This window comes from Lissotriton vulgaris, chromosome 2_1 (assembly GCF_964263255.1).
Source record: "Lissotriton vulgaris chromosome 2_1, aLisVul1.2, whole genome shotgun sequence".
NCBI classification, from domain to species: Eukaryota; Metazoa; Chordata; class Amphibia; order Caudata; family Salamandridae; genus Lissotriton; species Lissotriton vulgaris.
The window spans coordinates 288362113-288388925 of NC_141687.1; the positions used below are offsets into that span (position 1 = coordinate 288362113).

The 26813-nt window shown below is 46.1% G+C and overlaps 1 protein-coding gene across 4 annotated transcripts in view; it reads right to left on the reverse strand.

The window, feature by feature from the left end:
* DHX40 (DEAH-box helicase 40) overlaps positions 1–26813 on the reverse strand; it is a 377067-nt gene that overhangs the window by 167554 nt on the left and 182700 nt on the right. For all 4 annotated transcript variants that reach the window (XM_086954961.1, XM_086954958.1, XM_086954959.1 and 1 more), the window contains one exon: positions 16113–16295. In XM_086954961.1, coding sequence (XP_086811087.1) covers positions 16113–16295 — 183 coding nt within the window. The remainder of the gene's footprint in view (positions 1–16112; positions 16296–26813) is intronic.

A 26813-nucleotide genomic window follows, 5' to 3' on the forward strand; every position in this document is an offset into this window, starting at 1 on the left:
TCAATTTTGATTTTTTTTAAAATAAAAAATGACGGGGTACTGGTGCAGTACTTGTACGCGGTGGAAAAGGTGAAAAAAAACTAGAAGTCCGTTTTATTCATTAGGTCCCGAGGGGGGCAAATTATGGGGGCAATTTTTAGAGCTATATTTCTATGAAAGTATGTAAAAATTTCAGTTTTTTTCCCTGCATTAGTTGTACTCTCTACGCATGCGCATCCTTGTTTGCAAGTGCACTTTTTTTCTTTTTCTTCAAGTTCGCCAAGCAAACCTCTCCTGATTTTAGGTATTAAATTTGCTGCTTTCTTTTCCCGGGTGGTGTGTGTTATCCGGTGCTATACTTTTGTAATATATTAATAAACATATTTTATATTATGAGCACGAGCTGCATGCTGATTGGATGTCAACTGTCTGTGAACACTGCAAAACCGTGTTGGCAGCCATTTTGTTCGTCGCTAAAAGCGAGTCACAAGAAAAGTGTAAAACAAAGTTGAGAAATAAGGAAAGGGGGCCGGGTAGAAATATCCTGACTCTCTAGGCTTGCTCAGAGGGTCGTACATGGATTTTTAGGATCAATTTTTATTTTATTTTTTAAATAAAAAATGACCGCGTACGCGTATGGTACTCGTACGCGGTAGAAAAGGGAAAAGAACTATAGAAGTCCGTTTTATTTATTAGGTCTCGCGGGGCAAATTCCGGGGGCAATTTTTAGAGCTATATTTCCATGACAGTATGTAAAACTTTCCAGGTTTTTTTCCTGCATCAGATGTACTCTCTACGCATGCGCAGCCTTGTTTGCAAGTGCACTTTTTTTCTTTTTCTTCAAGTTCGCCAAGTACACCTCTCCTGATTTTAGGTATTAAATGTGCCGCTTTCTTTTCCTGGGTCATGTGTGTCATCCAGTGGTATACTTTTGTAATATATTAATAAACATATTGTATGTATATTTATTTGAAATGTAGTGTCGAGGCGCCAAACGTTGATTACCTTCTCCACCCAACCGCCATTTTAGTCGTTTTCCTCCGTTATTTTTATTATACCTGTTACTTTCATTTTACCCTGCGCATATTTTCTCTGTGATCAATGAGATTTCGGGCCACAGATACCACAGTGTTTGTCCTTGGCCTCCGATCTGATCAGACATGGTCACACGTATACCTAGAAGCTCATTTGAAGGACGTAAGCCACAGGCATTATAACAAGTGTTGATCAACAAAAAAACATTATTAAGATTATGCGTTTATCATGAGTGGTAAATGCATACAAGTTGTAAAAGCATGTGTCGAAAAGCGATATACGTGCTAATGGTTTTGTGGTGATGATCATGCGTGCTTATGAACCGGGTCTGGGCGTGGTGGAGTCTAGGGTACCAGGCGCAGGGGCACGCAGCTGCACTCATACAATATAGAAGTAATATAGGATTTTGAAAACTTTAAAAAAAATATTTAATAATTATCCTAGATTAAGTCTTGTTAGTAAGTTCATTGAATATATGTTTTTAAACAATTAAAAACATTCGCGTCTTTTTTGTACGGGGCGCCATACATGACGTCACACGGAAGCTCTGATGCGACGTGTAACGTCAAAGGGTATTCGTAGCGTATGCTGAGAATGATTAGCAGTACAAACTATGGTGCGATCACTCTCTCACTGTCAAATCAGAGCACAGGGCGCGCTATGAGAATGGTTAGAAGTGGTCACTCATTGGAGATCCAATTTAGGTGTGTGGGTTATCCACAGTATCAGAACGTTATTTTTTAACCTGGTTAAGTTTGAGGTTTGCCTGAAATACTATGCTGTAGGCAGATATGGATGTTTAGGGAGCGCTTATCTGCATGAAGCTTGGTTATTACCATTTACATATAGGTGTCTGAGGGAGGGAAAAGAAGTCTATGTGAATGGCGAGGACTGCACAATAGTAGCAGAACACTCCATAATGTGTAGACACATACAATTGCATGGCTCTTGTAAACAAGATGCGCCTAATTTGGACTGAGTTTTGAAAGGTAGTCCGACACCTGCTATCATAACATTCAGTTTACTGGAAACGGGAGTTATTTACTTTGAAATAATGGAGATTGTTGTGCATTGTTAGCAGGCATCGCTTACATGATTACGGTAACTGAGCGTGTGGTTTGATTAAAAAAAAGTTGTGTTAACTCCTCTGCATGGGAAGCTGGATGTTTCCATCTGGCTGTCTATTTCGACCTTAAAAGCAGAGTCAACCAAATGAGTCGTATAAGAGCGCTTTTGTCTCAAACAGAGGTCGCTCTTATATCTGGTACAGAAACATTTGTCCTTCATGTAGCAAACACCCACACAGAAGTGCATGATTTATTAAATACAGACGTGCTCTTGAATTTTGGGGAGTTAATTTAGAGTATCTTTAATGTGTCCTTAACTACGGGGTTACCTTACCTTTTTAAAGTTAGAAGCAGTGGCCTTGTGACTTCTGTAGAAAGTATATTTGGTGTATTTTCTGGGATTTTTTCATTCGATTTTTTCCTGCATCTTTGGTGGGTTGCGCTTAATACTCGCATTAGTTGCCGGTGTGCTTTTATTAATTTGTTTACATAAATATGGATGCACATCCTGCAGCAGATGACAATATGTCCCGGCTGTTGATGGTTCGCAAACGAATGATTAGTTATTACGGAGCGCTGCCTTTGGCTACATAGAGTGCAGCTTATGGATTATCGTTTCGATTTTCCTTTTTCACATGCATTCTACCTGTGTTCCATTGCCTGAGCTGCGATTTCGACTGGGTCCTGGATTTGTGTCTCTGCAGTACGGTGTCTCCCAACGCGGATTATGACCATCTGATGAGCCCCTTAGTGGTTCATGACGTGCTCTGTTCTGGCGGCAGGATTATGGCCTTAGCAGCGACACATGGAATAATGGGACGTTGGAATGTTTTTGCAGCGGCGCTTGAGTTCTTGGCACGCAGTTACATTGAAGATGACCCGAGTTTTCCTCCGATGGTGATGGAGTCTCCGGTCATTGAAGAACATGTATGTTCATTCCCACTATTGAATTGGATGGCTGAAATGTTTTCAGAGGAGAACAATGACTTCCTGTTGGAGGCTGTTGCTACATACTGTGCTTACACACTGTTGGATTAAGACTCTGATTTTTCTATGTTTTCTTTATTTTTTAGCTACTGCTTTCTATCAAAGACCGAATAACTTTTTTTTGGAAATGTGAACTTGACTCTGCTTTTTAGGCTTGGACTCTGCGTTCCTAATTCGCCCACGTTTATATCACGTGCTTTGATCAAGAAAGGGCGAGCCTTGCACTCACATCCTGTTAAGTTAGCATGGGTTTATTAGAAGCTTACACGCTATTTTTGCTTTCCTGCTCTGCTTTGCACACGACATGTACTTGTGATATTGTTTAGAGAAGGCTGAGTATTTTGCTTTATATGAGAATAATTTGGTATGCTAGATTTGTAAACTGCCTCGCTAGTTTTGTGTGTATAGTGAAAGCATGGAACATCAAGGTTATCTTGAATACTGTGTCTGTTATTCAGAATGATCCTCGCACGTTCGAGCCATAATACATATGCAGCTGTGGCCCCCTTTGATACTTGCGCGTTTCATAATGCATTGTGGAGGCAAAGTTACACACAGTTGGAGAACATTCGTATCTTGACAGTTTGTGGAGCACTGAATGTGATCCACTACTGCTGAGTACCAGAGGTAAGGGTCTGTCCATGTAATCCTATGAGCCTTTCTGTAGTTTTAAACTAATCTGCTAGGTAGGGAGGGTGAAATGTAGGTATATTTTAAATGTGTTTACCTTTAGCATTATAGGATGCTTTTTCTGTTTGTATTTCATAGAATAGTAAAAATGCTGACAACCTTGTTTCTGAGAATATATTTGGTTGTATTTTCTAAGGTACTATATTGAAAGAGTGTTCTTGTTATCCACTTTACTTCATGTAATCTAAGTCGCATGTTCTGGGTTGACTAGTCATTGGTGTTTTTGCTCTAGGGCGAAGAACCAATGAGTCACTGATTGCTAGTCTGGTAAGGGGTTTGTGTAGTAAGGTGGGTTTTGGTACAAAGTAATTCACTGAGGTCCTAAGTCTTTATGCACAGTTCTGTGTATGAGCAGAATTCCTGGAACAGTAGTTACAACAAAAAGGCTCGATAAAGGGTTTGCACTTTGAATATGAATATAAAATAGAAGAATAGTTGATAATCACAGCTAAGGAATGCAGCAACTAGATGTGTGTATGTGTGGATGATGTGTAGATTGAGTGGAAGATGAAAAACGTGAAAAATAAGAAAGGTTGGAGAGACGCAAATTACCCAATGCGTTGTCAGTGAAGTGGATCTTTGGTCAATACACAGATAGGGTGTTGGATTCCGCAGTGGGAGCAAGAGAAACTAGTACCACATCTAAGGAAGAAAGCGAGTGCATAAAGTACACACAGTTGGGCAGATTTACAAGGTTGTGGGAAAAATTATGCAAAAGTGGCGCAAGGGGCTGCCGCAGTGTGTGGTAGAAAAGACACAAGAAAGGACGGAAGTGTGCAAATTACCCACTGCTATTTACGGGTAGTAGTTACCAAGAAGGCTGAATAAAGGGCCTGCAGTTTGAATTTGAATTAAAGAAGAATAATTGATAAGCTCAGGCAAGAATGGTAGCAAGTAGGTGTGTGTTTGTGGTTGTTGTGTTGATTGAGTGGAAGATGACTAAGGTGAAAAATTAGAGAGGTTGCAGAGATGCAAACTTTCCATTTTTTTTAAAGGAAGTGGGTGTTTAGTTTTCCAGTGCATATATATATATTCACTGAAAAAACCATAGATTTCAGCCACGTTATAGTTAGGAATTTGCATTTAAAAAACCTTAGAAATTCACTGAAAAAAACCATAGGTTTCACCCATGTTATAGTTAGCTGGACATTTCTCTCATACAAAACCATTGAAATTCCCCCGTTACAGTTAGTTCAGCTAACTATAACTTGCGCGCCCGCAATGCACTGCTGATGACGTCACATATTACATCACTCATCACATGGTCAGTGACATCTCAAATGACATCACTGATGACATCATCCTTGTGAAAGAGTGGCAGACCTCCTCTCACCCTAATATAACCTTTGATACACACATTCTAAAATAGATACTAAAATTTTCTAAAAAATGGAGATACCAATACCAGTTACAACAACCTATTTAGTAATTCCAACATCTACATACACATCCACTCATCCACCAACAGTTCTATATAGTCACTTAAACATGTACTCACTCATCATATGTACTCATACACCTATACATCCTGTTACACACCGATACTCATCTATACAGTTACTCACACACATAGTCACACATGCAAATAAACTATCAAACATCCATTTGTTTGCATATACAGCTATACACACACACCACTACACTTACTTTTACAGAAACATACACATACTTACTCTCTTAAACAATAAGTTATAGAAACACATACTTATTTATACAGGAACGTTTTCAATCTGTCACTGTCATATATCCTTACTTATATACATCAATACTCACATATACCAGTTTAAAAAGTATGTACTTACTCATAAAGACACTATTGAGGCAGTCATTCACTCATTAGCACACCCATACACACATTCATCCACCCGTACAGTCCTGCACACATGCTGTCTTCAAAACACATATAAACAGTGAGTCAGTCATTCATGCATCTGTCACCAAACCATACAGACACTCATTCTGATACTCAAAAAACCAACTAATAACCCATATAGACACTTGTGTAGCTACTCAATCAATCAATCAATGCATTTATAGAGCGCGCTACTCACCCATGAGGGTCTCAAGGTGCTATGGGGGGGGGGGAGGGGAGGCGAGTGTCTGCTACTGCTCGAATAGCCAGGTCTTGAGGTGTTTCCTGAAGGTGAGGTGGTCCTGGGTCAGTCGTAGGTGTGCAGGGAGGGAGTTCATGTTTTGGCTGTCAGGTAGGAGAACGATCTTCCTCCAGTGGTGGTTCTGCGAATCCGTGGGACGGTGGCGAGGGCGAGGCTGGCGGAGCGGAGCTGGCGGGTGGGAGTGTAGAACGAGAGGCGGTTATTGAGGTATTCGGGGCCCATGTCTTGGAGCGCTTTGTGTGCATGGGTGAGGAGCCTGAACGTGATCCTCTTGCTGACGGGAAGCCAGTGCAGGTGGGCGATATGTGGCTAGGGCGAGGGATGCCGAGGATGAGTCGTGCGAAGGGAGGCGTTCTGTATGCGTTGTAGTCATTTCTGGAGTTTGGCGACAGTTCCTGCGTATAGGGTGTTTCCGTAGTCCAGTCGGCTGGTGACGAGGGAATGGGTGACGGTCTTTCTGGTTTCGGTGGGGATCCACCTGAAGATTTTTCGGAGCATGCGCAGGGTGTTAAAGCAAGAGGACGAGACGGCGTTGACTTGCTTGGTCATCGAGAGGGAGGAGTCCAGGATGAATCCCAGGTTGCGAGCGTGGTCCGAGGGTTTCGGCGCGGAGCCCAGCACCATGGGCCCCCAGGAGTCGTCCCAGCTGGGTGGGGATTGTCCGAGGATGAGGACTTCCGTCTTGTCTGAGTTCAGCTTCAGGCGGCCGAGCTTCATCCATTCTGCGATGTCTTTCATTCCTTCCTGGAGGTTGTTTTTGGCGGTGGCTGGGTCTTTGGTGAGAGAGAGTATCAGCTGGGTGTCGTCAGCGTAGGAGATGATCTTGATGTTGTGTTTGCATGCGATGGCGGCGAGGGGGGTCATGTAGATATTGAAGAGAGTTGGGCTGAGCGAGGAGCCTTGGGGTACGCCACAGATGATCTCGGTGGTCGCTGAGCGGAAGGGAGGGAGGCTGACTCTCTGGGTTCTGCCGGAGAGGAATGAGGTGATCCAGTCCAGGGCCTTTCCTTGGATCCCAGTGTTGAAGAGGCGGGTTATTAGGGTGCGGTGGCATACGGTATCAAAGGCTGCCGAGAGGTCCAGGAGGATGAGAGCGGTTGTTTCTCTGTTGTCCTTCATGGTCCTGATGTCGTCGGTGGCTGCGATGAGGGCGGCCTCGGTGCTGTGGTTGGCTCGAAACCCGGACTGGGACGGGTCGAGTGAGTTGTTTGCCTCGAGGAATGCAGTCAGCTGTTTATTGACGGTTTTCTTGATGACTTTCGCCGGGAAGGGAAGAAGAGAAATGGGGTGGAAGTTTTTGAGGTCTTTGGGGTCTGCCGTGGGTTTCTTCAGAAGGGGGTTGATTTCTGCGTGCTTCCAGCTCTCAGGGAAGGTCGCTGACGTGAAGGAGTTGTTAATGACGTTCCGGAGGTGGGGTGCGATGATGATGTCGGCTTTGTTAAAAATATGATGGGGGCATGGGTCCGAGGGGGAGTCGGAGTGGATGGTGTTCATGACGTGGGTTGTGTCTTCAGTGCTGATGGGGGTCCAGGTGCTGAGGGTAGTGGTGGGGGTCGTTGGTTCGGTGACTGGAGGCAGAGTCTGGGGTCCGAAACTGTCGTGTATATCTGTGATCTAGCGGTGGAAGAATGTGGCGAGGGAGTTGCAGAGGTCTTGTGATGGTGTGATGTCGCTGTTGCTGGCGCTGAGGTTGGAGAGCTCTTTGACGATGCTGAAGAGTTCCTTGCTGTTGTGGGTGTTGTTGTCTAGCCGCTCTTTGAACGATGCCCTTTTGGTGGTGCGGATCAGCTGGTGGTGTTCGTGAGTGGCGTTCTTGAGGGCTGTCAGGTTTTCTGTTGTTCGTTCCTGGTGCCAGGTTTTTTCGAGGGTTCGCAGGATTTCTTTGATTCTTTGAGGGCGTCTGTGAACCATGATGTTTTCCTGTTGCCGGTCTTGCATGGGGGGTTCTTCAGTAGGGCGAGGTCGTCGGTGCAGTAGGTGATCCACTGTGCGAGGTTGTGGGCTGCTTCGTTGGTGTCCGCGGTGTCGGCTAGCGGGTTCAGGTTTAGGTATGAGAGGAGCTGGTCTGTGGTGATTTTGCTCCAGCATCTGCGGGGGATTTGTCGTGTGCAGTGGTGAATGTATTCTTTTCAAAGGTGAAGTTGATGCATCTGTGGTCGGTCCAGTGTAGTACGGTGGAGTGGTGACGTGGTTGCTGGCGGAGAAGATGGGGCGAGTGTGTTGCCGGGGAGGTGGGTGGGGGTGTTCACCAGTTGTTTGAGTCCGAGGTTGGCTAGCACGGTGGAGGTGCTGTTGTCGTTGTTTTTCTCCAGGTGGAAATTCAGGTCCCCTAGGAGGATGTATTTTGGTGGGGCTAGGGCGTGCAGGCTGATGAAGTCGGCGATGGTTTCGCTGAATTGTGTGCGCGGGCCCGGGGGTCTGTAGATGAGCGTTCCTCTAAGGGTGGTCTTGGGGTCGGTGTGAATCTGGAAGTGTAGGTGTTCAGCGGCGGAGAGTGTGTCTTCGATGTTGGTCGTGATGTTGATGGTGTTCCTGTAGACGATGGCGATTCCTCCTCCGGTTTGGTTGACGCGGTCCTTCCAGGTGATTTTGTAGCCGTCCGGGATGGCTATGGCGATGTCAGGGGCCGAGGAAGCGTTCATCCAGGTTTCTGTGAGGAAGGCGACGTCCGGTGCGGTTGTGTCGAGGAGGTCCCAGAGTTAGACGGCGTGTTTGTGGACGGAGCGGGTGTTGAGGAGGATGCACTTGAGGTTGTTGTTGCTGTTGTTGCTGTGTTTGGTGGGCGGGGGGGCAGGTTTGAAGGCAGGTGAATTTGCAGGCTTTGCAGGCGAAGGGTCCGTGGGTTCGTTTCGGGGTGGCTAGGTAGCAGGCGGGTGGTTGTCCGGTGTTAAGTGAGTTGAGGGTGGCGGAGTCATATCTCAGTCGGGTACTCTGGGTGCGGCAGGGGTCAGGGGTTCTGGTGTTGGGCACGGTCCAGGCGCGGACGGGCGCAGGCGGCTTGCCTTTGGCGCGGCCGCTGCACGGCCTTCATATGAGGGGCTGTGGAAGGGAGGAGCAGCTGGGAGGCGGGAGTGGGGTGGCGAATTGGACAGCGGGGGCGGGGCCGCAGGGACGCAGCAGCGGGAAAAGGTGGCACGGAGGGGAAACGAGGGAGGGGGCAGGGAGGCACAGAGAAACAGAGGGAGACAACAGTGATCAGGGGGTACAGAATGAAAAAAACGGGGGAGAGGGGGCACAAGGGCACAGAAAACGAAGCGAGACAACAGTGATCAGGGGCCACAGAATGCAAAAAACGGGGGAGAGGGGGCACAAGGGCACAGAAAACTAAGGGAGCCAACAGTGATCAGGGGGCCCAGAATGCAAGAAACGGGGGAGAGGGGGCACAAGGGCACAGAAAACGAAGGGAGACAACAGTGATCAGGGGACACAGTATGCAAAAAACGGGGGTGAGGGGGCGCAGGGCAGAGAAACTAAGGGAGACAACTGTGAGCAGGCACAGAAGGACTTACTCAGGCAGCAGCGAGAGCACTAGCGGGGCAGCGCCACAGGAGGACCGTGTGGCGGCTGGGGGGGCGACCTACCTGCTGGCAGGGTCAAGGGTTGCTCATGCAACCCATGCAGCCACTTATACACAAAGTGAGACACTGATGCAGATATTTAAAAAACTTAAATTGATGGTACGTCAATCGGAAAGGGCCTGGAGACGTAACTATTCCGAACCAGCTAGACTACAATATACTTCAGCTCGCAGAGACTATAAAATAGCCATAGTCTCTGCCAAATCGACCCATTTCTCGGATAGAATCTCCTCCTCAGATAACAAATCAAAAGAAATCTTTAAAATCATGTACGAACTAACATCTGACGACAGAACACTCCCAGGCCAGACTCCCACCCAAGAATCCTGTGACGCCATCAACCTTTTTCTCACCGAAAAAATCAATAAAATCAAGGCATCCATTCCCACGGTCCCTCAATTCATCACTCTGGAAACCCCATCTAACAACACTTCTACGCTCACTGAACTTCCCCCCATCAATGTTACCTCCCTAGTACAGCTTGCCTCCCGGATAAAATCTGGATCCCCGCTTGACGGCTGTCCTCCATCAGTCTTGCGAAGAGTCTGTCATTCTTTACCGGAATGCATTCTACCCCTCCTGAACTGCTCACTCAGCACAGGCACTGTCCCGAGTTCCTTCAAAAAAGCAGTCCTCGTCCCGCTACTGAAGAAACCTGGCGCAGACCCAGCGGAATTGTCCAATTACCGCCCTATCTCGCTCCTGCCTTACTTCTCTAAACTCCTTGAAGCACATGTCACCAGGTGCCTCTCCAACTTCATTGAGTCTTCATGCTATCTGGAGCCTAATCAGGCCGGGTTCAGACCTTCTTTTTCTACCGAAACTGTCATTCTGGCTGTACTCGACACGCTGAGAAGAAATGCCGACTCAGGAACCCCCCAGGCTCTCGTCCTCCTAGACCTCTCGGCCGCATTCGACACGGTTGACCACAACATCCTACTTAACCGTGTCGAACAGGCTGGCATCCACGACTCTGCTCTCAGCTGGATCCGTTCCTTCTTGACTGACAGATCCCAAGCTGTCCGCCTGGGTCCCTATTCTGCACCTATGACCCCCACAACCTGTGGAGTCCCTCAGGGCTCCTCTCTATCACCCCTGCTGTTCAACTTATACCTCTGTCCCCTACTCCACTCACTTCGCAAGTGGGACATTACAGTTTTTAACTATGCAGATGATCTGCAGATCATCTTTCCACTCAACTCCCCCGATGCAATAGACAACTTCCACTCTGCTATGCGCCACATACTAGAGTGGATGAATTCCAACCAACTGAAGCTGAACCCCGGGAAAACTGAGCTCCTCCTCCCAGGCGCCAGTCTCTCTGCCTGGGGCACTCACTTCTGGCCGTCCGAATTGGGCCCCCCGCCGTCCCCTTCCACCTCTGTCAAAAGCCTCGGCGTTATAATTGACGCCGAGCTCTCCCTCCGACCCCACATTAGTTCCGTGATCTCATCCTGTTCCTTTCAGCTTAGGAAGATCCGGAAGGTCTGCCATCTCCTTCCCACGCCGGCCCTGACACAGGTCATCATTTCTCTTGTGCTCTCCCGGCTGGACTTCTCTAATAGCATCTACCATGGACTCCCCAAAACTCTCCTCCACCGTCTCCAGGTGGTTCAAAATCAGGCAGCCCGGATCATCTTCAAACTTCCCAAATGGCAATCTGCCAGACCCATGATACACAAACTGCACTGGCTACCCATCGAACAAAGGGTGGCCTTTAAGCTGGGCTGTCTCACGTACAAAGCCCTCAATTGCCCCAGTCCTGCCTTCCTGGTTTCTCTGATCACCCCCTACTGTCCAAATCGCAACCTCCGCTCTACCCATCTCAAATCACTCAGTATACCTAAAACCAGAACCAATAAGTTCGGCGGACGAAGGTTCGCATTCTTGGCCCCAAAATTCTGGAACTCCCTTCCCCTGTGCATCAAATCTAGCAGCTCCCTCCTCCATTTTAGGAAGCTGCTAAAAACTTTTCTCTTCCCCCCACCCTGCTAACCCTGCACTAACCCTCAGTTCTGGAATTTGATGTCTCACAGCGCCAGGAAACCCACGGTGTCAGTGCGCTTTATAAATCCCATTTAATAATAATAATAATAAAAGATATTTACATATTTAAACATTACTTGCTAATACATGTATTCACTAAGATACACTTAATAAGTCAGTTATACAAGGAAATTTACAAAAAAAACATCCATTTAGACACTTATTTACCCATTTATTCTTCCAATGACCTTTAGATATACATATATAAAAATATTTATTTTTCAGAAAGACACACATTCAGTGGATGATGTCATCAGTGATGTCATCAGTGAGGTCACTGACCATATGATGAGTGATGTAATATGTGACGTCATCAGCAGTGCATTGCGGGCACACAAGTTATAGTTAGCTGCACTAACTATAACGGGGGAATTTCAATGGTTTTGTATGAGAGAAATGTCCAGCTAACTATAACATGGGTGAAACCTATGGTTTTTTCAGTGAATTTCTAAGGTTTTTTAAATGCTAATTCCTAACTATAACGTGGCTGAAATCTATGGTTTTTTCAGTGAATATATATATATAAAAAATTCCACTGGAAAAAAACAAAGGTGACAGGGACGTTATAAATAGGCTTAGATATTTCCCAAATACAAAACCAGTGGAATTCAGCAGTTATAGTTACCTGAGCTAACTATAACTTACGCCCCTGCAATGACCTGCTTAACTTCACATTTACAACACTCATGACATGATCAGTGACATCTCTGATGACATCACTGACTTCATCCCCCAACCAGCAGTGTTCCAGGAGGCAAGGTGCAGAGTGGTGGAGAAAGAAGATGACCTTCGAAGTCCTCTCAGCAATCAGGTTGTGTGGGGCTTACTGGAGGTAACAGAAAGGCTTGTTGGCCCCCAAGGATCCTCCGGACCTAAGGGGACTTCATCCCCCAACCAGCAGTGCACCAGGAGGTGTGTTTGCAGAGTGGTAAAGAAAGGGGGCGTGCCCTCTGGCAACTTGCCTTTTTTAAAAATATATATTTTTTCCCTGAGGGCCATTCCCTGGGCCACTTTTACCCCAGGAGCCCCATCCCGGGACCCAGCCTTTTTTGTTTTTTTATCATTATTATATGAAAGGGAGGGGTCCCTTTTAAATAATGGGAGGGGGCCGTGCGGCCCAACTCCCGAACCGATTTCGGCCCCGGGAACCTCATCCCTTGGGGCCCGGCCTTAATTGTGGGTGCCCTGGTCTCAAACCAGGGCACACACTGCACTGATGGGGTCCGGAGGGGAAGCCTAAAGACATCTGCGGTCCCGGCCAGAAGCCCGCCTCCTGCAAAAGGCAGCATTACTTTTACACACAGGGAGCTGCTAACATGCAGCTTCCTGTGTGTAAAAGCAATTGTGCTCTGCTTTGAGCAAGAGAGAGCCAAATGCTTGCTCAAAGCGGAGCACAGTTTGCTATGGCTTGGCGGGAGCTGTAAAGCTCCTGCCAAGCCATTGCAAACAGCTATGTCCCAGGGGTGAACATCTCAAAACAACACAACTGCCAGTACTGGAAAAAGTTTTTTGTTAACCTAACAAAGGCTGCTATGAATGAAACATGGCAGTCTAATATCACTTTTGTTGCTGATTTATTAAAGCCATTTTATCAATCAGACAGCAACATATACCTCAGAGGTATTGTTTTTGTTTTTTTGTAGTTTGTGAATGTGAATAGAGTGACTGTATTGAGAAAGGCTTTAGTGTGGTTGTGTTGTCAATGGAATAAGAATTTGTCTTTCACCTGTTCTCTGTAAATGTTGTATATATTTGTATATTTTGTATATTTATATTCGTACATGCACAGAAATGTCTTTGAAAAAATGAAAAAGCTTTCTGATTGATAAAATGGCTTTAATAAATCAGCAACAAAAGTGATATTAGACTGCAATGTTTCATTCATAGCAGCCTTTGTTAGGTTAACAAAAAACTTTTTCCAGTACTGGCAGTTGTGTTGTTTTGAGAGTTTAATTAGGCTTAGCCTTACTGTTGAGGAGCTAAGACCCAGTTTTATTCCTACCAGGGGTGAACATAGCAGGAGCTGGACCTGGGGGGTTGTGGTCCCCAGGGCCATCTTTGACTCCAGGAGGGGGCCACGCGGCACCCCTCCTTTGATTCATTTTGCTCTGGGGAGATGGCGGTCCCCGTGGCTCCGGGAGGGGTGTCTGTACGGCCCCCACACTAATTAAGGTGTGCAGGGCTGGGCCAATCACATAGGTATTGTTTGCCTCGGTGAGGTGGCGGTCCCCGGGGCTACTATAAACCCTAGTAGGGGTGCCCCATGTGCCCCCATGCTTTTCCAGTCCCCAATGCCCAGAGCCCTGACCTACCTGGGAGCCAAATTAATACAAGCATTTTTTTTTTTAATCCCAGAAAAATTTGCAAATACAAATACACCCACGGATTTTCTCTAGATGTATGTTTTTTTTAATGTGTTTTAGCCATGGCATTGTCTCTGGGAGACCCCTTCACTACGGCCAAGGGCTCAGGGTGTCCTGACCCTGGCCCCTTTTCTTTTTTAAATGTTTTTTTGTGGGACTCTGCTTCAAGCCGAGTCCCAAGATGGCTGGCAACACTTACTGGTTGAAGTGCTGGCAGCCAATCAAATTTCAGTAGTATCCGCAAGTATAACTACCTAGTCGCGACTAGGAAGTTATAGTTAGGACCTAGTTTCCATAGGAGGAGCGTTTTTTTTGTTTTTGCCAATAACTTTGGCGCCACTTGACAAATCTTCCCAAAATTCTCTAAACTTATGCTTAGTCGGTTCAGCTGCTGTGTTGAAAGTTTCGGGATGATCTGTCAAGCGGGGGCCAAGAAAAAGAGGCGGGGGGGCAAAAAACGTTTTCCCCATGTTAATTCCCATAAACATTTTGAACACTACTACAGCCCAATGTGCTGGACGGAGTTGCACCAAATTTGGCAGTATGCTAGCTCTGGGTCCAGAAAGCAAGCTTTTTGTGATTTGGTGTAAACCCGTTCAGTAGTTTTAGAGCAAAAAATACAGATATCTAGGGACTCAGATCCTCACGCAGGAAGATCCCCATATCCATGCGCCAAATTAAGATCTCATTGGCTGGCCGAACCTTCACAGAAAAGTTGCAGCCACCATTTTCTTTTCTAGGGAAACACCCCAGAGGCTCAGATCTGGGCTTTTACGTTTATGAAGGGTTTAAGGTAGAGAATTCCTGACTCCATGGAGGGGATATAAGTGGGGTGAAAGCATACATTGTTAGGGTAAAATGCATCTACATACATATCTATTTTTTAAGTTTTCCGAAATCTGCGGATCCACCCACGGACTTATTTACAACACGTGATTGGAGCATAAACCATAAAGGGCGACCCAGGAAAAGCTGCAGATCGGTAAAAAATGTAAAACTAAGAAATAATACAGTAATAAAAGTTATGTGTAAATTGACAATACTGTATTATAATTTATCCAAATGAATTTCTTTTCCTTCTTCATATTTTGCCGTTGTTTTTTCTGTTTCGCTTCTTTAAATTTCCTGTGGAAATTAACATGGGCAAACAATGTTTAAGACCCCATTTTTACTTGGCCCCGCTTGACAGGTCACCCCAAAACTTTCAGGAAACAGCTAAAGGGGATTAACTGTTTGGTAAGTTTTGTGAATATTCGTCAAAAACTAAAGTTATTAATCTATGCAATATATATATGCGTGCACACACACACAATATGTAAAAAAAATAATTAAACTTTCTTGCATGGTTAAGTCCAGCATTGTAAGTTACCTAAAAACAGCATACGTGCTACTTACCATTGTGCTGCGCCTATACCAACGGCCGACGGCACCACTACCTCGGGAGTGCTGCCGTCGGCCGTTGGACGTTCCAGCTGCACCTGCACAATGGAACGTTCAGCACTGGAGCTGGACGTTCCAAAGCAGCTAAGGTGTTAAAGACTGTATGTTAATGGGTGCATGGTAAAAGTTATATACCGCAAATTGTGTATTACAGAATTTCCTGCTATTTACTGGAAGACTAAATGAAAGCAGCAAAGACACAACTGGTAGCTAGGGGTTTGGGTTGCAGGGCAGTGCTATTGATCTTTTCTCCGATTTTGCACTGAACATCAGAGATTCATTTGAAGAGAGAGAAAAACCTCTCTAGTTAAAGGAGATGTCATCCTTAAAAATAAAAACGCTTCTTAAAAGTGCATTCTCATGTTTTAATAGCTCAGTATCAAGATACTTGTCATCTGGTCACATTTCACAAATACCATGCCACAGCAGTGGACAGTTTTTTTACAAAACAATTTAAAAACAGAAATCAATACTTGTGAATAACAAGCTAGGTGGATTACTTTACCTGTCAATAATTTGAGCTTTTCCATGCATCTAGATGTCAAGACAGCATTTTATTCTAAGACCGTTTCCTTTAATAAACAACCTGAAGAGTTTAATATATACTGGAGTGCTATTGCTGTTGTAAATCAGTAATCGAGGACCTGTGATTGTAGTCTTCAATAATGTGTAAACTGTAATCTATTATCTGCTTCTCACGCAGAAATGTGTGTATCCTTTTCAAAGGTTAAATTTGAAGTAATTAAGTAAATCCAAATCTCTCTTTTAAAAAGACACACTACATAGATGAAATAAATCAATTCTCTAACTTACTGAATAACGTTGTGTATTTCCAGACACTTCAGCGTGAGGATCACAGAGGTCAAACTTGTTCGCTTTATCTCAGGCACCATGTGCTCGGGCATGCATTGGTCCCAAAATTCCTTGCTGTAAACCCGGAAGCACACCCCTGCAGACGTACGACCAGCTCGTCCTGTACGCTGCACTGCTTCGCTCCTTCAATATGAAACAGAAATGTGATTACTTTTGTTTTCATAGCTAAAAACAAAATATCTCGAGGCAAAGCTACCAGAAACAGCAAATAAATTAAGCATAAGTAACTTAGAGCTAGCAGAAGCAAAAGGTGAAGCAAAAGATCTGGCAGACACAAAATGTTCTGGGATCATTCACAGTGATTTTCGGTGTCTATATCAGCAACATACCGATCGAGTTCAGGCTTGGGAAACAGGAAGGTTTTAATGTCTCAATTAAAGATACTCAGGGATGGACTGGAACTGAAAATATTCTTGGGTTCAAATTTCTCTCCATGGCTTAGAAAACTCAACCCACGCTACCCATGCACAATTTCCCAACTACCCTGTATTTTTCCTCCAGTAAGTTTAACAATCATGCAGGTCAACTGGAGGTGCCCCATGTCAACATCAGAGCTGTTATCAGGGAACACATAAAATGGACCCCTCTCTGAGTTGGGTGGCTAAGGAACCTCAGCCCGAGCTTTGAGGTGCATGGTGGTCAGTGCTAAGAGACTACAATCCAAGGGCACAATACTTTTCCCCCTGTACTACTGAAGGAAGACTGTCCAGACCCCGTAACATATGTCTCTTGTCTTGTGTCGGGACAAGGCATGAAGAAGGATATATGCTTGGGCTAAGTGGTTTATGGGTGGATTGGCACAAGATGGTGGTTGTGTTGGTGTAAGCTGGCTTTGTCTATCTCAGCTCTACCACCTTCTAAGGCCTTCAGGCTCTGACTCTGAAACTGTGTGTCAAAGGGAAGAAAAGCACATTTGACGCATCATTCTCTCTGGTCAAGCCACAGTATTGTGCCGCAGACTTTGAGCCCATATTTGCCACTTATGATGCTCATTGTTCTACCACAGGTGAACTGCCATTTCATACACTTTCATAGTACGGTATGTGTTCATGGTAGACTATACAGAAGAGTGTTCTATGTCAAGACCAGAGGCTCAGATTATGCATTAAACTTTCTCCATTTATTAATCAGCAGCCAAGAAACACACCAATACTTCAAAAACTTAAGGAGTAAATATCCAATGAGTCCTAAAAGCAAATTAGCAATCCAAGTAAAAGGAAAAGAGTCTACAAGCAAAAAAGACTCTCTTTCTACGGCTGCTCAGCAGCCAGATAGGGGTTTTCCTCTAGTAGACTGTTTTATATTTATGATTATTATTGAATGCAGCAGACACGTTTATTTAGTTTTGTTTGGTACTGTCACATTGTTGATTGCCTCTTAACAGCTATTTCTTTCAGGTTGTGTCACGTTGTGCCACGTCTATAAGGGCTTAATCCAGCAAGGTCAACCATTGTGGGAATCCTTTCTGTGGCAAAGTAATACCCTGACTACAAAAGTCAGCTCTACGGTTGCAGGAGTCATGTGGGAGAGTTTATTTGATGTGATCTGTGCCGTAGTGTGTCGAAACCATCAGACTGCGCTATGCGACCGATCAGTGTGCCTCGTGTATCTAGCTGGTCTCTTCTGACACGAGCGGCACCTGCTAGGAAGATCCTCTTTCTTTGACTCAAAGTCCATTTCAAGTACCCTTGTTGGCCCCCATGCCAAGATGGCTACATGTGCGCCAGCACTATTAGTGTTACAGAAGGGGTAGTACAAGCGTCTGCGGCGACTTGTGTAACACCAAAGCGCCCCAGAGGCACACAAAGCAGGCGCAAATGCTTGTTGTGCCCTCGGGGAAATTTCTGTAATAGTCCTACTGATTACCATGGCAGGAGTACTTAGGGAGAACACATTTAAGGGGGCACTGGCGGAGCAATTATTTCGAGGAAACTGGTGGATGCCATCTGTGGAAAATTAGAAAAATTGATGTACATAAGCAACGTTCATTTCCCTTTTCTCACTCCTCTCCCTGTAAGCACCATGAATACCATAAAACATTGACCGCATCACTCCGCCAGTAAAAGCCCGTACCCATATGTACATGACAGCCATTCTAGGCACCCTGGCCTTTTGCCCGCTCATTAGAATCACCGGTTTCTCTTCTGCACGTATTTGAAACCCCCCCCCCCCTCTCACATGCATAGACCATGAAACCTTCTCCCTCTCCGTGACCCTTCCCTGAAAGACAACCTCCTGCTTGACCCACGAAACCCCCCCCCCATTTCCTCTCGAAGAAGTATCCTTCGCCTCAGCTGACATAACCCTCCCCAGCTGTACCTGACTGCCCCCGCTCTCTCATGCACGGGTCATAAGATCTCTCTCTCTCTGTGCAACTCTGTCCTTGGAAGTCACGGCCGCGCCTGACCAGCACCTCCTTTCCTTTTATGAATAACCCCTCTGTCAGTAAACCCTCCCTCCGCGATGGACTGTCCACACATGTCTGAGGCCATCGCCTAAGCCGGAAAATACTGTTTATTGCCCCTTATTGTATGGAGTCACTCCTCTTCAAAGAACCCACTATTGATCCTGGCTTCCCCACCCCTGGGGATACGATCAGGCGCACACATCCTGATAATCAGCAGAACACTCAGCTGCGTGATTGCCCCTTCTCTTATCGACAGTCCAAGGGTCTCTATTGTAAACATATGTGGGGTAGGATTGACACAAGGATTATGGGGATGTCTTTTCCTTGTTTCACAATGTCGTGATTGTAATGCCAAGTGTTTTGTAAGGTATAAAAGACGATGTCCCAGCTCACTTGTTAGAGCACCTCCCGAAAGACACTGTGTTTCGTGTCCGAAATGACAGGCTCTCCTCATGAGAAATAAACTCTGTTCTTGATTCCTGCTCCCAGCGCCGTAACAGCGCCCGTCTCTTTATTTGGTAATTATTCAGAATGGGAACTAAGAGGCGTCTTGCGCCAGCAGCCCGGGCATCGATACTAATATGGGCTCACCTTTTACAATTGGCGTCCCAACGCGGGGTCCATCAGTGACATAAGGTCCAGTAAGAGAGATCCAGACGATGAGGTGAACATCTAAACGATTGGAGTATACCTGCCTTGAGAGGACCCTCGTCCGGCTGCCGATTGAACGAACTTCACCGATTCTGAACGGACCTCTCTCGAGTGACCTATTGTCCTGACTGGAATCCCACAGGAATGCTGCATGGAGTAAGAGAACAATCGGGCGCTGGAGGAGGAAGACGAAGAACTGTCCGCATGGTCCGGTCCGGGTAAGATTAAGTAGGGCGTTTTGCGCCTGATTGGTAGGATGGTTTTATCCATCTGATTGATTGATTGATTGTATTGGAATCGGTATTTGAATACTGATATTGTTGTTATTGGTTCATTTAGCTTTGGATGCTACTTGAAATATTGGTTCTCTTCTTGAGAACGAGACATTCTCTGTTTGCAAACAGCGGCGAATAGGAACGTTCGTCTCTCTTTGCAGATAGAGAAGGGTAGGTAATGCAGACTTTTGTCCCCGTTGTAATCCGTCATGCCTACCTTTCTCCCCACTGATTGTTTGATATCGATTAATAATCGATTGTTGCTCTTTGAGATCTTCCCTGTCCACAAACAGAGACGAATAGAAATATTCTGTCTTCCTTTGCAGATAGCGAAGGGCAGGTAATGCAGACGTTTGTCCCCGTTGTAATCCGTCATGCCTGTTTTTCTCCCCACTGATTGATTGATTGACTGGACATTGTTGTCCAAGGAATTGTTTGTTTGAGGTATTTTCTGTTTGCAAACAACGTGGAATAGAAATATTCTGTCTAGTCTTTGCAAATAGTAAAGGGTAGGTTATGCCCCTTTATGATTTGTCAGTCCTACCCACTCCCCACTGATTGACTATTATTTGGGGGGTAGCTCACCTGGTCCGTCCAGGAGGCTACCCTAATGGAGGACACATGCCCCCACTTGTTGGCCATTTATTGGAAGTGACCCATCTGGTCCGTCCAGGAGGCTACCCTAGTAAGTGGAGGTACATCATTTTGGTCCGTCCAGGATGATACCCTAACGAAGGGGTATGTGTTCCCCTTTGATCGATAATCTAGTTCCACCCCGGACCATTTATTGGAGGTAACTCATCTGGTCCGTCCATGAGTACCCCTAATGAAAAGGACATATAAAACATGAAGTGATCACCGTACCCTGTTAACAGAAACTTTAGCTCGAAACACGCTAAGGAAAAGAAGGAAAAATAAAAAGAAATCGGGCTAAGTCAGTAACCCCCTGATGAGCTTTAGACTTCACTAAAAATAAGAAACCTTAGAAGCAGTTCGTAACAAGAAATATAAAATGGCGAAAAACTTGACAACAAGGCAGCCACGAGGTAGCAAGGTTCCGCTGCCTACCCCTGCTCCAAACATGTCTGCCTCATTGCCCACCACGCCCAAATAACGGTCACATGAAATAGGAACGAACCAATAGGTACCTACCCCCATTCCGGAAGCTCCCGAAGTGCAACAGGTCCGCGGTTACGCCCATCCGGAAGGCGAGGCCTCGATGCGTGCAGGGCTCGGCTGGCCGCAGTCGGAAGGGGAGGCTGTGGGGCGGACGGCCCGCAAATCACAATGATCTCTCCTTTCTTCCTTCTTCTGCTGCCCTGCAGGCCACGGGGGGGGGATGTCTTGCCTCAGCCACCGACCCCCCCCCCCCTCTCTCACCTGATCCGGCTCTCGTCGAAGGCCAAAGCCAAGGCGAGGACGGCGGCGCTTCTTTGCGCAATAATGGCTGCAACTGCACTCGGCGCCTGACAGTTGCAGGTAGTCCCGCCACATGTCAGCGCCTGACAATTACAGGTAGTCCCGCCACATGTCAAAGGGGGGGATGTCTTGCATCAGCCACCGACCCCCCCCCCCCCATCTTCATTGCCTGGCACGGCCGTACCGAAGCGCTGGAGCCGGAAAACGGCGCGGGGTCGTTGGACGGGGAAGGCGGCGCGAACGAGCCTCCCCCACCTCCCTCCAGGCGGAGGCTTCCAGCGACACCCCAACGCTCCTGCTTAAAGAGGGTCCATATGAAAAAGCGGTCCTTTGCCCGGGACGGGCGCACGTCCTGTACCTTCTCTCCTCAACTTTGAAGATTCTATGAGAGCCGGGGGGCCCGACCCCTCCACATGGGCGCCCCCGTCCCCCTCGCCGGGAACAGCGACATCGGCGCACTCCTGCCGGCGCCAGCCTCAGTTTGGAAATGACCAAAATTCAGCAAGGATACAGATTTGTTCAGTTCCGGTGGAACATCAGAATGACCCGGTAGGAAAGAACATTGCCGCCCTCCCCACTTTTTGACTGATGGTTTATGCTGCTAGTCTGTTGCCCCATTGCGATAAACTTTTTTGAACTGACCAAAGAGGTTCCGGTCCAACCACGAGTCATTGGAGACATTCTGACTATAGTGGGACCTGCTTGACCTCGCCCAAAAATGGCGCCGATACACAAAATGAACCTTTCAAACTCCTTGTTCACCTTGATCGCTCAAACCTCGATGCTCCGAGATGTATATGCAGTTTTGGACAATGAAAGTAGATAAGATGGATATTGATTATGTGTTTGGAAAAGAAAGCGATATAAGATAGATAACGATTATGTGTTGAGACAATGAACTGATTTAGGGTGGGTACTAAATAAGTTTGGGAAGACATGAATTGGTATGAAATAGGAACTGATTGAGCATTTGGACAATGAATTGGTAAATATTAGGTCTTGAGTAATAATTGGACGATGAGATAAAATTATTGAAAATCTGAATTATTGTCATGCATAATACTTGCAGTGTAGGATAGATCGATATAATTTTATGACACTGCCGTACTTTTCTGAAATAAATGATCACCGACCTCGTTCCCCTTATGCACAGTTCCAGTCTGCTCCGTGGCCGGCCCACTGGGTTGTAGGCTCGTATTTGTGCACCAACATTGTTAATTAAAGGTATTTCGAAAAAGGAAGTATGAATTGTAGCAGTTGCATTAATGAGTTTTTTAATGTGTTACTACTGTATCTAAATAAGCGAAAATTAAGCAGCCTTATTAAGGTTGAAGGGTAAAAAGGCCTGATATTTAGCAGCTACACTATGTATCACAGACAGCCGGAAAAGTGTTTTTAGACGCCTTTTGAGCTATACCACAGAAATACCACCTGACCGCCACCCTTGCACACGACCTATAAGGCCACGATCGTGTGATTCATGTAGATACGCAGACCATCGATGATTATCTATCTGACGCTACTGATCCCTCTGGGCTTAAACGCCGAGATGGTAGAGAATGCGGCCAGTAGAGATAGGTCGAGTATGTGGTAGGTAAAAACATTTTCGGATTTATGCAAGTTGATGTATTTTGAATGTTGACCCCCCCCCCCCTTTTTCTTCTCCTCCCTTCTGCATGTCACGTCGGAACGTCTGCTGAGGTATGGAGGAGTGACGATCGAACAAACCGACGGAAAGGGAAAGAGGGGATTTGAGCATAGTGCTTATGCCAGACTTAGAGATGACTGTTCCTCTTTAGAACGTAGCGACTGGGAGGATGGACTGACATAGAAACTTGACGGGTACTGTATGACGGAAATTGACTCGAATTAGCACGTTAGATAATGTAACTATGACGGTTAACTAGATAGGGAAAGGACGAAGGAGAGTCCTGGGGTAAGGGTTCCCAGGCACCACCCGTCTGGGAAGTTAGAAACGTTGTTGATGTTCGAAATATACCACCTCCTTCTCACACTCTTATAGATATAACCAAGCTGTCTGACTGTTCTCCTGATCAATGCCCTCTGTTGCCTCAACCTGGAGATCTTCCCACCAAAAGAAGAAAATCAAAGGTGGTTTAAAGGTCCAACTGTGGGCAATAGCCCGACCAGGTTAATTTCTGACCGGCTGACCGAGGTGTAAGTATTGACAATCGAGAACGCTCGTAGCAAGCAAGAGGAAAAGGAGGAAAAGGTAAAAAGAGCTCAGCACATAGATAAATAGGATATTAAAGATACGCAGCATGCACAAGGAGATCTTTCTTTTTTGGCCAATAACTGTCCTGTGTTTTGTCGTAAATATCATTATATGTAATACATGTACTGTCCTCCTTCGTCTGAGTTTGTGTGTACGTACTGTAGGGGTTTGTGTCCTCCCTCTGTTTGCGTCTCTTTGTTACCTGACCCCTGTTGTTCTGTGTTATAAGCACACTAAATGACCTATTTTTGTACACGTCTCTCTCTCCCTCTTTCTCTCTCTGTCCCCTTCTATCTATTTCTTTCTATCTCTATCTCTGTCTCTACATGTCATACGTGTACCGAATGGCTCGTTTGGGATGCAGACGACTCTCACTCTCTATGAGAGTCCCCCTGTTCCATCTTCCTTTTTATGGTAAAAATTGTGCCTCGCTGGCACCGGTCTGATTGGATACTTATTGAACACGAAGGTGTTCAGCGAAATTGACAGAAAGTAAAATGATTGTAATTTGCCATGCTACTACCTCTCCTTTCTGCAAAATGAATGAACTCGAATTGGATAAGAAAGAAAGGACAGGTAAGACGACTACGGTCCCCAAATCTGGCCTTATATAGGGGAACTACATGTCAATGGCACCTTATTTTTCAGTTCGTTAGAGACAAGCGCCAACGCCTAGATTGACCCCCAACGCCCAGATTGCCCCACCCCCTTTTGCACCCAAGCGCGAATGCTCGTAGCATCCCCACCCCACTTGATCGACCCCAGCTGCTGTCCCCGATATATACATAGTGACCATGAGTAACTGTCGCCCCTCGAGAAAACCTTGTTTTTACCCTGACTCTCGATGGTAGCGCCCCCGCCCTGTTTGAAAAGGTTAAGCCAGCCTTGAAGGGAAATGTTAGACTGTTAAGGCTCAGGTTAGAAAGACGAGTCTCCCTGGAGGTTCTGAAATGTTGAGTTTGATGAAATGCACAGTTGATAAGAGTCTGACTTTTCTCCATATATGACATGAATAGACGATGAATAAAACTTGGCATGAAATTAGTAGGAATGCTGACATATGCACTGCTTGGTGATGAAGCTCTGACTGTGACCGATGAACGTATCTCCCAAGTGAGTGGGATTGAGGGAAGAATTCACATCCATAAATGTCTTCTTCTGCCAGTTCTCTAAAGCTTGTTTTGTACCTATTCAAAGATATATGATCACCGGAGGAGAAGGGTCGGACGTGACGTACAGCCTGGCTGCAGATCTTGAGACACATGTGACCTCGACCAAAGGTGGAGCTGCAGAGCAACAAGATACGGGACGAGACAGCAATTTCAGACGTGGAAAACGAAAACTGACGGGCTGCTCTGAAGCCCTCCGTCTGCTAACCCACGTGTGCCTGAAGTCTCCGTCCCCCTATTTTGGGCCCGATTGATGGGCCTGCTTGCTTGTTATCCTTTGCTCCCTTGGTCCCATTGGTGTGTCCCAAGAAATCTGACTCCACTCCGCCTTCTCTCTCACATCGACTATTTGAACCACACACCCTCCTTTCCATGTGACTTCTTGCCAAAAGGAAGAACAGCATCCAGGTGGGAATAGGGTGTTGCCACGGAAATATAGGCGCCGAGCATAAGGCGCCACTAAAGGATTGGTTAGGGAACAGGACTGTGGTCTAACAGCAGAGGACAGACCGCACCTTGCAACGCGAAAGGTTAAATCCGAGCTGGACCTATAGCTCCACCGCCGGTGCTCAACAGCGCCAACTAAAGGACACGGACTAGAGCCTACCAGTGATGGCTCACTGCTAAAAAGACACTGTGACGAAGAGATCTTGTGTATTGAACTGAATACCGCCCTCAACTACTTGGTCAAAATGCTCATTGGTCACATTTTAAAGTCAGAAGCATTTATGCTATGTAGTGCGTTTGAATGTTAGGAACTCGACAAATGCAATTTCCTATGTGCTGCATTCTGCCAATCACATCAACTGTCCATGATTATATGCCAAATGTTAGTATTGACAAATGCTAATTCTTCGACTGCACCTGTTTATATGTACCCCCCATCAATTACAAAAATGAACTCTGTTATGTAAAAAGGGGCGACTGTGGAAAATTAGAAAAATTGATGTACATAAGCAACGTTCATTTCCCTTTTCTCACTCCTCTCCCTGTAAGCACCATGAATACCATAAAATATTGACCGCATCACTCCGCCAGTAAAAGCCCGTACCCATATGTACATGACAGCCATTCTAGGCACCCTGGCCTTTTGCCCGCTCATTAGAATCACCGGTTTCTCTTCTGCACGTATTTGAAACCCCCCCCCTCTCACATGCATAGACCATGAAACCTTCTCCCTCTGCGCGACCCTGCCCTGAAAGACAACCTCCTGCTTGACCCACGAAACCCCCCCCCATTTCCTCTCGAAGAAGTATCCTTCGCCTCAGCTGACATAACCCTCCCCAGCTGTACCTGACTGCCCCCGCTCTCTCATGCACGGGTCATAAGATCTCTCTCTCTCTGTGCAACTCTGTCCTTGGAAGTCACGGCCGCGCCTGACCAGCACCTCCTTTCCTTTTATGAATAACCCCTCCGTCAGTAAACCCTCCCTCCGCGATGGACTGTCCACACATGTCTGAGGCCATTGCCTAAGCCGGAAAATACTGTTTATTGCCCCTTATTGTATGGAGTCACTCTTCTTCAAAGAACCCACTATTGATCCTGGCTTCCCCACCCCTGGGGATACGATCAGGCGCACACATCCTGATAATCAGCAGAACACTCAGCTGCGTGATTGCCCCTTCTCTTATCGACAGTCCAAGGGTCTCTATTGTAAACATATGTGGGGTAGGATTGACACGAGGATTATGGGGATGTCTTTTCCTTGTTTCACAATGTCGTGATTGTAATACCAAGTGTTTTGTAAGGTATAAAAGACGATGTCCCAGCTCACTTGTTAGAGCACCTCCCGAAAGACACTGTGTTTCGTGTCCGAAATGACAGGCTCTCCTCATGAGAAATAAACTCTGTTCTTGATTCCTGCTTCCAGCGCCCGTCTCTTTATTTGGTAATTATTCAGAATGGGAACTAAGAGGCGTCTTGCGCCAGCAGCCCGGGCATCGATACTAATATGGGCTTACCTTTTACACATCCCCACAAAAAAGGGATCTCCTCCGCATTAGAGTCCCAGGACAAGCAAATATTTTTGGTGGTGGCAAAGAGTAACATGATTGCTTTTATGAGGGAAGACTTAGGGTCCGCTCTGCCCGTCAAAGCCAAATGAGCTCAAAATGGCCAAGGCCAAGACGGTCATAACCTCTACTCCCTTCAGTGCCTTCGTAAGACCAAGGCAGGGGGAGACTAGGAGGAATTTAGGGATGATTTTCATCCTGTTGATACCGCTGATGAGGGCGAACCTTCTCCAATGGTGGTCATTGATAACACTGTAGAGTCAGAGCACCGGACCAAGAAGAGGACTCGAGTGAGGAACCAGGTTCCAGCTAACCATAGTGACCAGAGAGCAGTCCTAAATTTCCCTGGTTTGAGAACAGCCTCCTGTCCTCCGGGGTCAAGGAACCAGTAGGCATTTATCACACAAATAATATAAATTTCTGTGGTCTACGGAATGAACCTGGTTGGCAAAAGTAGCCCAATATGTAACTA